Source organism: Periophthalmus magnuspinnatus, chromosome 5 (assembly GCF_009829125.3).
Source record: "Periophthalmus magnuspinnatus isolate fPerMag1 chromosome 5, fPerMag1.2.pri, whole genome shotgun sequence".
NCBI lineage: Eukaryota > Metazoa > Chordata > Actinopteri > Gobiiformes > Gobiidae > Periophthalmus > Periophthalmus magnuspinnatus.
The window spans coordinates 3978677-3991767 of record NC_047130.1 but is presented as its reverse complement, the minus strand read 5'-3'; the positions used below and the strand labels follow the sequence as shown (position 1 = coordinate 3991767).

The 13091-nt window shown below is 41.8% G+C and overlaps 1 protein-coding gene across 9 annotated transcripts in view; it reads right to left on the bottom strand.

The window, feature by feature from the left end:
* Positions 1-13091, bottom strand: part of magi1b (membrane associated guanylate kinase, WW and PDZ domain containing 1b) — a 125202-nt gene that overhangs the window by 27540 nt on the left and 84571 nt on the right. For all 9 annotated transcript variants that reach the window (XM_033967113.2, XM_033967114.2, XM_055221629.1 and 6 more), the window contains exons 10-13: positions 12515-12634; positions 11165-11350; positions 10423-11082; positions 149-180 (exon numbers count right to left, since the gene is read on the bottom strand). In XM_033967113.2, coding sequence (XP_033823004.1) covers positions 149-180; positions 10423-11082; positions 11165-11350; positions 12515-12634 — 998 coding nt within the window. The remainder of the gene's footprint in view (positions 1-148; positions 181-10422; positions 11083-11164; positions 11351-12514; positions 12635-13091) is intronic.

The window sequence follows — 13091 nt, the reverse complement described above, 5'->3', positions numbered from 1 at the left end:
GGTACCGGGATCCACCCACGCAAAGCACACGGAACGTAGCTTAGACACACGGACGCACACACATTTTAAGTTCCAAGCAGAGTTAACAGGTTTGCCATACTGTATTATGCAAGGCAGCTAAATTATAGAGTCAAAGCAAACTACTCACCAATTTGGGGCTCTTCTTTGCAGGTGCCACTCCTGTGAAGCCAAACAGAAAAAACAATTACCACAATAGTTTTAGTCCAGAAAATATAGAAAAACAAAACAGGTCAAAACAGTGCACGCCAAGCCCTGCTCTGCTGTTGCTGCTACTATCGCCTCCCCTGCTCGGATCCTGCGCTCGGTGGCGGTGGTAGTGGTGGCAGAGAGGTGGGGGTGGAGGAGGGGTGGGGGGCAGGCAGCGCTGCGATCTATCTGCATCACTGCCGCGGTCAGCGCTGGCTTTGACTGGTGCAGCGCAAAGACAGAAGAGAGAGGCTGGCCAGACAACCCCCAGGGCTCCAGCCTGGCTTTAGAGCGCGGCGCAGTGGTGACAAGAGAGGGGGAGGAGAGGGGGGAGTTCACAAGAGCCCAAAGAGCAACTAATGCCACAGAAAAGAGAAGAGAGAAAGACAGCTGTGCTCTAGAGTCCACGCCGTAGCATTACCCATGGAAAAGGAGTCCAAGATACTGAACACTAAATTATAGGCAACCGTCAGTTCCCCTCTTACTGAGACCATCTTCATGTGTCCACTGAGCGCCGCACTCCTCGGTCGAAGGCTCCAGCATCTATAGGCAGTTAGCGCGTCCTCCCTTCTCTCCCTTCTCTGCCTGCTTTTCCTTTTTTCTCTCCCTCACCTCTCTGCACACTGCCCTCCCCTCTCGCTCTCTTCCCCTCAGCATCAGTGAAGCGCGCTCTCTCGCCCTCCTCCCATTTTCCCTCCTTCTGAAGCTCGCATCCATGCAGCGGCACACACAAATCCAGGCGTGCTTAAGGTGTGACAGGCAGCTTTGTGCGTGAACGAGCAGAGCACACAAATATCATGGAGAAATATCCTTACACCAGACAAAGGAGGAGTGACTGATGGTTGCTACGCTAACTCGGTGGAGCCGTAGCCACAAATGTGTTTTAAGCGCCCACCACACTGCCACTTTGATCTGCACGCATGAAATAAACCGCTCTATGAAGTCATGGAAATAAGAGGCTGATAGTTATAATCTCTGAATGCACACCTTAAAGTGGGACTAAACACCTAAACTCCGCCCACAACCGTTTTTCAAATATAGCTCCGAAACTGGGTAGCTCCAGGAGGACTAAAGAAAAGAGTGAGAAATCTGAGAGGTGGGGTCTGGGTGTATAAGGTGATTGCTCTAAGAGGTATCCACACTTCAAACTCCGCCTCTGCAGCCAGGTGTTTGTAATCAGAAACACCTGGCTGTAATCAGGGCAGTCTTATGTGATGTCACCAACTACCGGTACTTGAAATTGCAGAGGCCGCTGGATTTAGGCGTTCATGACCAGAAATTTGCAAATTTACCTTTGCACTAAAGTTGCCAAATATACTAGGAACAATAGACAATGCAATTAAAACCCCCTATACACAGGTTAGTAGCAAAAAAAGTAGATTTAGTGTTTGTTTCCAGCTTAAACAGGGGGCTACTACGAGTACTATAAATAAATTGGTCCAGTTCTGCAAGTCAAACCATGAGGGAAAAAGGCGAGGATCAGATATGGATCATACACGCCTTCTCTTCCTCATCTCAGACATCTGCTCCGTTCACAGCTGACAGCTCCAACTGTGTTTTGTCTGCACATTTTTTCTCTCTTCTCCAGCCTTTTTCACCTTTGTATCACGTCAAAATAAATCAATTCCCGGCAGAGAATTCTCCCTTTAGACTCAATGCATGCAAAGACTTCTATGTGGAAACGCTTCTATGTGAAAACGAGAACTATTTTTGTTGTTGTTTAGTCTTATCTTAATACGCTATTAAAATGTATATTGCCATTAAGAAGTCATTAAAAGGTGTATTACGTAACTTTGACCCACCATCTGTCTGTCTCCTTGGCGATTCTAGTGCTTTACCTTGAAAGTTCCGAAATATGGCTTTAAACACATCTTTAATTTATTCACCTACATGTGTTTTATTGCTCAAAAATATTCATTCTTACTGTAAACTGGCTGGCCTCTCCACAGAGCTGACTGTAACTTGGTGGCACCTGCTTGTCTCTATGGAGTATGTTAAGTTTAATGCTGTACGGTGTAAAATTACAAGCACTAGCATCAAACCGGCTGCAAACCAATAGTAAAGTTGCATAGTCCACCTTGTACAGATCATGTCCCTCCAATGAGTATTTTATAATATTGAATAACAAGTATTGTGTACACTCTGGCATTGACTAAAACTCGCATACCTCCTCAAATAATCAACTACCACAGGCCCGAAGCTCATTTTATTCTGCTTGCTCAATCTTCCAGCGTTTGGCAGCACATATATTCTCCAAAGTAAGTAATGACAGACTGTCCAAGCTAACGGCACATTATTTGTATGCATTGTTTGTGATGGATGATCAACAGTTTGCCCCGAATTCCAATGAAGACTATTAATACGATAGATGAAAAGAGCGAAAATATCAAGGTGTGGTAAACTGAGAAATTTGAAATTAACCCCAACTTTTGCTAAAGCATGTAAAAAATGAAAGTGATCGCCTAGGTTGTACCATGTGTCTGTACTCATAGGCCCATAGATGAATGATTTGGAGTTTCAGCTTCATTTTATATGCAAGATTTTGAGGACTTTTTCCCATTCAAAGAGATATATTTTGTTAATCGCTATGGCAACAGTTCTAATTTTTCATCATTTTCATATCCATGGATAAAGCAAAAAAAAAAAAAAAAAAGAAAAACTGCTGAGTCCATACTGGTAAATTCATCCGCCGCACTATATTGTCAGAATACTTTTGAATTACTGCTAAGTTTTGCATTTAGGAACTTAAAATCCTCATTGGTTTTACGTTCAGTTAACTAAAAATTCTCTGAGATATGACGACACCGATCTCTATTTGACTAATATGACAACAGTGAACATGAATCAACAGTTGCTTGGATTTCACACAACCCTGATGAAGTGGCCACACACAACTCTTAATCAAACAGGTATTGCTGGCAACGCACCTTTTAATAAACTGCAGCCATTACACAGCAGACGATACTATCCCTTCCAGTTTCTGTGTGAACGTGATGCTAGTTCACAGCTAGCGCCGACAGCTTCCAACAGGCAGGTCCATCTGTCACCGTGGCGACAATGCCCAGTGACCATGAGGGTCTGACAGGCGGTCTCCAAGCAACAGTGTTTGTGAGCTTACTACTGCATTGTACACGATGGAGTTGGCGTAGGATTTCTCAATGATTTTTTTCTCATTAATAAAAAGTAAGATTGGTGTTTTCTCTCCAGGCAGAATTGCAAGGTCTTCCACCAACCAACAAAAGCCCAAATTGTACGTGTTATTGTGGCTTTCAGACACGATGCCTTTACTCTTACGTGAGTAATATAATTGACAGTGTAGCAGTAGACTAAACGTATTGGTTACTCTTTCCACTGCGAGTATAAATCTATAAGGGACAAAAGGTTTATTCTGACAACATTCAGTTATTCGAACATTTGAATTTCTTGCACACTCCTTCAGATATGCCTATTTTGTCTTGGTTTATCCTTAGAAAAGATCAGAGTTTGTGCAAAATCTAATGTTTTTTTCCTTTCAATTCCATTAACTTCAAATGACAAACTAGATGTTACGTCCAGACCGTTACTCGTCTTTCTTGTATACCTGGATCGTTACTTTGTACTTTTACTGGAGAAATATTTTTTTGGTACAACTTTATTCTTATGCAAGTACAATTTTGGGATACTTTACCAACCTCTGCCTGTATAACCACCAATTAGGGCAATCTTGGGGCACGTATTCCAATCAGACACACCAAAAGCAAAAACAAAGCAAAGCAGTAGTACATTGTCACCTTTGTTGGCAGCCTGCTCTCCTCTCTGCTCACAGTCCCCTTCAGGTCTGCCAGTTCATTATAGTGCCACTAGGAGTTTTTAAGTCAGCAGAATTTTAAATGCGAGCAAGCAAGGCAAAAAATACAAGACTTCCTTTCCCATACAGTCGATCGATATGGTCCCTTCTGGATGTTTATTTCCTCATAATGGCAGTGTACAAAAGTATACAAGTTACACCAATCTTATGATACCCGTAAATGTATCCAAGGGTTATGCAAGTTCCCGTTTATTGGGATTTTGCGCGTTCCTGTCCTTATATAGCATCGGTCGGCAGAGTGCTTTTTGACAGGGGCAATTTGGAAGCTGGTGCTGCGCCTGTCCATCATTATGCCAATAAGTGCTATCAAGTGTGGCAGTGATCCACTCTTGTGTTTTAGCCTCTTAAAGTCACTACCGGTGGATGACAAAAGGCACACAAGCATTTCACACATGGCTCTGTCTTCAAGGGGGCTATAAATCTCTAGACAACAGCACTTAAAATCAATGAGGGGAGACTTAAACATGGGTAAACAAGCGTAAAGACAATAGCTTATGTGTACCTTAATATACTACCGGGAACTGCTTTTTCTTTCAACATTATGAAGTCAGGACGTGAATCAGATCATAGTAAACCTTCAAAATACTGCAGATAATTTGAAAGAAATACTAATTGCAATTAATGTGGGAGGAGGTTGTGGGTTCGATTCCTCAAGGCCTCTCTTGTCAATCCCCACTGTCTAGATATTAGTGTCTTCATAATAAAATTTCAAACTCAGATTCGCTACTTAGGAAGAGGCTCAATACTCGATACCACAATATTTTAAAAAGCACATTTTTTAGACAGTATAATGTAATCTTCAACACTAAACACTAGATTCAAGATTACCGTTTATTGTCGTGTTTTACATATTTCATTTCTACACTAGCTTTAGTATCAATTCGATTTTCGATACTTTTGATACCCGTACGAGACATGCATGTATAAATTGCACTAATGCTCAATGGCCATGTTAAATCCACTTATGGCTGCTGACAGGAATATGCAAATGAATAGGCCTATAAATTATGTATTTAAATGTATGTGTATGAACCGTAGACTGTATATATAAATGGACATAGCTAACGTGCTCATCACCACGTTCCAAATAGGGCGTGGTCATGGGCACGGTTACGGCTCTATCGAGTCTGGCTACAATTCACTTTACATTGAAAAATGGTCACCTCTCCGTAATTTCTGCTGTGAACCGCATCACTTTGGGTTTACAGTTTTCATATTAACCCGCTCTACGTGATCCTGATATTTTTATTTCGCTATTGTGTCCAGAAATCAAGACATGAACATTAATAACAAGCAAATCAGGCACCTTATTTCCCCGTGGTCGCTAATGTTAGCAACAGGTTTCATTGCTAAGGGAAGGGGCATTACCTTCAATAGCTTTGCTCTAGATTAGCTCTTTGGTTGCTATGATACTCGCAGTTGTAATTCGAAATTCGCCCCTATAACCGTTACCCTCGATGAGCTTCATTTGACTGGAGCTGAACACTATGGATGACGTCACACTCCCATAGTCCATGTTTTTACACAGTCTATGGTATGAACATGTTACAGGTCTGTACTGGAGGGTCATAATTATACGTGTGGCTTGTGTGGTAGCAAGGTACACCACTTTTAACCTATTATCGAGCGCACTGTATTTCATTGCGTTCTCCTGTGCAGCATTTGTCCTGTCACCCCAATGTAGCAATTGCACTTTTATTTATTATCGAAAATGCCAAGGTGGAGCACAAAACAACATCCTAGTAAAAAATAAATAACCTCCATTTTTCTAGAATAGAGTAATGCCTTGGTGTACCATCTACAGGGGGACCATGGTTCAGATAACTTAACGGCGAGAAAACTTTTTGCTGACAAAGGCTTTTAAGGGCAGGTGCGTAGATCCAGCGCAATGGATTTTAAGGGTGGGAAAAGGAAAGTAGTGTATGTGGTGATATCCAACAGGGCAGAGAGGACAGACAGGAGGAAATGAGCACATTAGAGCGGTGTAATTAGACAAACCGTGTCTGGTGGAACAGGGACACGATTGAAGCCATAAATCAAGCGTGAGACTTTTAAAGACGGCGCACGAAATGGGGGTGAAATTGGTGTGTGATTGAGCTCCGAATGCACAGGAATGCATAGTGTAATTCATCTGTCCGGGCTGTTTGGGTGAATAAAACACAAGCACGCTAACACACAACAACAAACATTTTTTCCCATTATTTAAATATGTTGTTTCATTACAGCCACTCACCAACGCACCAATACTGTCTCACCCACTGCACAGTATTTGCATATTTGCCGTGTGTGTTTTCTACTTACTGCCTTTTCTAACACAAATGTCTTAATTTGTTGCAGCTAGGGAGATAGAACTAGGTAATAGCCCCTGTGGCTGCAATTATTTCACAGAATACTCAAAAGTACCGTGCATGCTTTAGGTAGACATGCACTGATAGCAAAAATGATATCTGGTCCGATCCAGAAAAATCCATCAAAAAACAATTAATGGAGCCTAGACCATCTCATTATGTTTGAGCTTTTATTTCTACTCTGTAGTTGTAGATACGTGAAAAAAACAGAAACGTTTGGATCAGTTTTGTTATTACTTTTGGTGTTAGGTAGGGTGCAAAATATAAATTAATCAAATCAAAATTTTGGTTGGTGAAATGATCAATTCTTAAAGGCTGCAATTATTTAGAAAATAGAAAGTCCTCTGCAAAGGACAAACCATCCTTTTTATAAGAAAAGAAAACTTTTTGTATGTACAGTTTAACACTCTGGTGTTTACAATTTCTGTTTCCTAGCTAGGTCTATTAAACTACACTAAGTGTAAACTGTGCCCGAGTCATATTTTGCATAATCGTTCAGGCCCCTAATGGGCTCTCACATCTATTAGCATGCTGGCTAGCACTATTGTTTTCCCTGTTTTGTCGAGTTGACAGAATTGAATTTTTATTTTGCTATGGATCACACCTGGATGACTGAGGGATTACACAGACAGGCTCCAGGAGTTGCTTACAATGTGGACGCTGAACAAAATCCTACTTTTGAATCATAATATCACAAATGGAATCACAGCTGCAGTAGTTCACAATTCAATCTTTTTTCCTAAATCTACAGCTTAGTTTGACAGAAATAAATATCTACTTACTGTCTCTGCTCTAGTATATTGAGTATACAAATTATGCACAAACCTTAAGCCAAAGTATCATCTTGGCATCGTCACTGAAAAAGCTGGATAGGCGCTGCCTTTCTTCATGCATAAATATCAAAATATCTCATCAAATATCTCCCACTTTTGTAATGCTGTCCCTTACGCCTGTATCCACTCACCACAGCACCACAACGCTGAAAAAGGCAGCGCTAGCTTCACAGAGCGCTTCACAACAGATTTGCTCATGCTAATGCCAAAGTGCAATGAACAGTGGGGCAAGGGGCCTGCATAATCAGCGTATGTGCCTGTGCCAGCCTTGTGGGAACTCCCACCGCAGGTTGACGTGGGCGAGAAGCGTGACTCCCTACAGCGGCGTTGGAAATGGGAAGTGGAAAATGAATAGAGACTGCAGAAAGAGAAAAGGGAATCACCGCCAATTAAAATAGCACTAGGTTGCCCATGCTAGCGCTCTATGCTATAATTGTATGCGCGACTGTTGGCGACTCCCCGTGACAATGTGTATGTCCTGGAGATGTTGGTGATGGATGATATGTGAGGAATAGAATGCATACCAATAGCACTGGAGAGACTAAGATGTACGATAGGCAAATCTGACATAAGGAAGCCAATTAGAAGAAATGTGTGCTGAGGGGGAGTATGTAGTTCTATGCCAAACGTCAATGTTAACATGTAAGGCAAATAAGAGGGCGCCAGACAGCACAAATTTGTCAAGAGTGCTGGTTTGAGAATGGAACTTACAAAATCATGTAAATAAATATCACTGAGATGCATTAGAGAGAGAATTCATGGACCAAAGAAGTAATATGATGAAAATGTGACATAGTGTTGTCATGATAGTATCAGAATTTAGTGTAAAATAGTACTAAGAAAAAATGAAAAGGTACAAATTTCCTCACCACAATACAATCTAATAATCTAATATTTTTTAGACAATAGAATGTAATTTCAACACACAAATATGAGCAGTTTCTTTGGTATTATTGGGTTTCGGATGACATCAAAACATTTTATAGACCAATATTATTTAATACAGATGGGGGCAGCTAAAATGAATATTGTTAAAATGCAGATTTCTGTTGTAATACAGTGAGTTCTTGGGTCTAGTCACTAATAGAAATGATCTGATGATGGAAATATGAATACCTAGTTCCGATTTCCATTTTAGTACACATGCCGATACCGTTTTTTCTATTTACAAATTAATAACTAATACAATACAAATTAAACAGTTCCTGGATTCATCATGTGTTTATCTATGACTGGAACACATACAGCAAGTTTCTATCACTGACATTTTCCTGCTTTGGATGCTGTTTTTGCTTTATGTACAAATGTATATGGGGTGATCTTCAAGCAAAATTGACAAAATTATCATCCGCCCCCACTGGTAATACATAACATTACTGTATGCTGTGGAATAAATTGTAGTAGCCTGAGAGCTGAAGAGAACTCGAGCGTCATGCCTCTTTTCATCAGCTCTCCGCTACTACAATTTATTCTATTCTACAACAGCGTATATGGTAGAAAAAGATTAAAAAGGTAGTCATCTGGACACTGTTTTTAAGATGTTTCGACTGCCAACTGGAAGTCATTTTCAATCTAAAAGGTACTAGCTTCTGGCTGCCTTTTCTGCCATGGACCACTCATGGACAAATGAGTTGTTACACTGACTCGCTACTGCATGCCAATTCAAACTTCAGTCACGCAGAACAAATCAAATCATAGCACTGTTTTTGAGTGCAATTTTAAGTAATCCCAGAACTACTTTGACCTTTACTCACCAATTACTCACATTAATGTTGCATGCTTACTGTTCCAGAATGTACAAATAATGCATCGAACAGACGGTGTTATATTATTGAGTGGCGATCTCCAGATGGGCAGGTGCGCGTGTAATAGCCTGCATTAGTTTCTCTGCATTTGTATGTCTAACTGCACACAATTAAAGACATTAGTATGGATCATGATTATGTTTACCTTTTCTGCTCAAATCCTATCCATCTCCTCGCAAGCTATTAGAAAGAACCATTGTGTGTAAACTATGTACTGGTGTATTGGCAGTGCATTAAGCTCCATGATGAGGTTGTATCACTTTACGAGCTTGTGCTCATTAGCTGCAGACAGCGAGGGGGAGTGAAACATATTGGCTTGTGTGGCTGTGCGTGTGTGTGGGAGCGAGTGAGTCGAGCAAGAGACGAGAAGAAGAAGGAGAATAAATGAAGACATACAAATGGACTTGCATGTTTAACGCGAGCAGACAGAATGCCACTCGAGATGAGGTTACCACGCAACCGACCTGTCACTTGTTTTTACCAATTCCCCTGACAGCTACAGCCGGCGCGTGAGCCCTAGAGAGAAGATAAAGAGTGCACGAATATATGGACAGTAGAAAAGCCTTGGATTAATAAGGCCCCACACAGGCTATGGCCAATGTGACGGAGAAAATTGTGCAATTACTCCTATCATGCAGTGCATTCAGAGCGTGGTTGGTATAGAGAGTCTCAGGACAACAGAAGAGGAGAATAGTAGAATCTAATCATTTCCATTTCATTCTTCATCTGCACTTGCTTTGTTTGATGGTAGCATTTATAAGCCGAGAGTAAGTGACAAATAGGACATATGTTTGCAGTAGAATGTCATCTCGCAGAGGCAGGGGTGGTGATGAAAGGCAACTGGTGGTGACAGCTTTCAAAAGTCCAGCAGCGTGCGCAACCCAAAATAAACCAGACAGGGAGTAACGAAGTATACAGAAAAGGGTATGTTGAATGAGAGCGTGAAAGCTGCAATCTTTCACCTTGTAATTTATTGACAACCTGCTATTTTATGTGACTGTACAGATCCTGAGTGTACTATCCCTACTGCTCCCTCTCTCCTCCCCGTCTCCTCCCCTGCTACGATTATCTCTCAATTGTCCCCTCGGACCAATCTTGTTTTGATCCTGCAACCTGTATTCACATGCATAAATAAATATGTCAATATATGAGCTCTCTGTGAACAGAACAGCCTGAGAGACAGACGCCCATTATTTTCCGTCAAGAGATATATTTGTTTTTTGTGTGGAATGGGAATATTTCAACATATGGCTGCATAAATCAGGAATTGCAGCTAAAGATGGCACTCGTTTTCCCCTCTCTTCCGTATCACCATCTGTTCTCATTCGTTTTAATACAAGCAGTGAACACAGTATGCATAGAGCTGAATGAGCTGGACTCACCTCTCTGCACCAGCATGGTGACCTCACTGCCTTTGGGACACTTGCTGAGCAGATCCACCACTTGGTTGTGAGACATGGTCTGCACATTCCTCTTGTTCACCTCCACAATGATGTCCCCCTCCTTGAGGCCACGGCAACGAGGGTAGTCCACTATCTGTTTGACTCTCTGTCCTCCGCCTCCAGGGCTGTCTGCTATAGTAAAGCCAAAGCCTTTGTCTCCTTTCTCCATGTGCACGGTGATGAGCTCAGGCTGCGTGGCGATGGAGGAGGCCAGGGTGACCACATCACTGGGATAGCCGTGCTGGGATGAGGTGTCAGAGGCCACCTCTGTAGCAGGGCTGTGGGGGCGGGGCAGCCCATTGAGAGGTGCCGCTCCATTGGTAGAGACAGTGTTGTTGTTCTGGCTGCCATGGCTCGATGGCGAGTCGTAGCTGTTAGTCACCTCTTGGCCGTTTACAATAATAGGGTCCTTGTTATCAAGAATAGCCACTGAGGTAACTAGGCTGGTGTTGGGGTCATCTGGGTCAAAGGGCAGTGGGTAGCCACGGCAAAGCTCCAGGTCAACCATGGAGCCGATGGGGATGGACTGGAAGATTTTTACTACTTGAGCATGGGTGTAACCTAGCACACATATGTCATTGACGCTCACAATCACGTCACCTGAGAGAAATAAAAGAAACTCATAAATGCTGTGTTCTAAATGCAGTACTTGTGTAAGAGCAGTGAAAAAGCAGTGAATTACCTGTCTCCATTTTGCCATCCAGGGCAGCAGGTCCATCCAACACCAGGCTCTTGATCTGCAGAAACTCGTCCGGCTCGTCCCCTCCCACCACAGTGAAGCCAAAGCCTCTGCGGCTCTTCTTCAGCTTGGTATTGATGAACGTGCCCTTGAGCTCAGATCGGTTGCGGGTAAAGAATGGCTTCCCTCCTGTACACACAGATACAGAGTGTAACTACACTATAGTGAAAAAGCTCCGATTGAATTAAATAGCCCGGTGTTTTTAATTAAAACTCTTCTGGGATGTGGTGTGTTTGGGCTTTTGTGACATGTCTCACAGGTGTCAGGCAGCACAGTTTAGGAGTACTTTAGCTAGAAAACAGGCTTGCTGAATACGATCCGGGCACAGGATCTTGTGTAGACTCCACGGCTGCATAGCAGGGGTAATATTGATTTCTTAAATGCGCAATGAGTCCACAAAAAGGAGCCAGATGAGATATCCATTCAACAAAAAGAAGTCAATATAGCGTTTTCGATTTTCCAAACAGAGATGAATTACTGCAGATGAAAGAAACACCACTCATACTGTACAAATGCACATCCAACACTCAATCGGTGTATTTACAATAATTTGTGTTGTTTTGGTCTGTCTAAACAAATGAGTGGAGTCGTTTGCTTGTCTGTGCCAAATTCAAAAGTTATCCTGTAGTTGGTTTTATCGTTTCCATATATTATATTTATGTCCTTGTCAACGCACAGCCTTTGAAAATCAGTCTGGGTTGAGATTTAACACAATTGTAAGCTGGAATGGCAGCTCTATCCACGGGGATCCTGAGATGTAAGAACAAACCAGGAAGCCAGAGGGACATGAAAGCGGGCAGAAAGATAAAGAGATTTTAAATGATCCCTTTGACTAAAGCGGTGTAGGTTATGGTCAGGGCAGAACAGAACTGTCAGAAAAGGTGGTTAATACAAAGATGGTGATTTTGTCCAGTGAGAGCAGAAAGTCAAATGCAACATGGGAAACTTCTAACTAGCCCATCAGAATAAGCAGAAAGCTGACTGAGTACATCAAGAATAGGTAGGCTAATTACACAATGTACTGCAAGTAGATTGACCAAAAAAGCAAAGTATTTTTATATAGCCAAAAAATAGCCAAAATTACTTTAATAAATAAAATGCAAATAATAATAATAAAATAAATATTGTGCAAACATGCAATTGAGCAATGAAAAAAATAAGACAGACAGTATCTTCGTAGTGACAATCCATTAAAACCCAGCTATAGCCCTAAGCATAGACACAATACAAGCAAACAACCACATCCCATTGTTGAACCTATAATAAGGCCGTGTGGGAGTGAGTCACTCTTACGTTTCTGTCCCATGGCGTTGGGCACCGCGGGGGTAGTCTGCGGGTCCCTGTAGGTCTCTTGGTGGTTGGCAGCATAACTGGCCAGCGGTGCTCCGGCCATTGTGGAATCCTCAATCCATTCTGTAAAAGCAATTTGCACATTTTCTCTAGAAGGCTACAGGCACAATGAATGTGAAGGAATGCAAGGGCAGAATCAGCTGGAACACCTCACAAGAAAGCTGGGGTAAAAATGTGTTAATTATTTGGTCTTTTTACATATCCAGGAGTATTAACAATAAATATGCAAATTTATTTAGAGATAGTTTGATGAATGTGGTTAATTTGACATACTTTTATTACTTTTAATTCACCGAAGACGTGTGGTTTTTGGGTGGAAATAGAATTTGATTTGGGAAAAATAGCCCAAAGATGTAAGTCATAATCTAGTTGCTAAGAACTAACCACACTGCCAGAATGTCCCCAATGATAAAATAGGTATGCCGGCCCAAGAAATACTGCTTCATATCAGACATTACTACATGTAATTTTAAGCAATGGAGAGTATGGCCTGCTGCTGATTTCTTGCTCAATTAGTGGC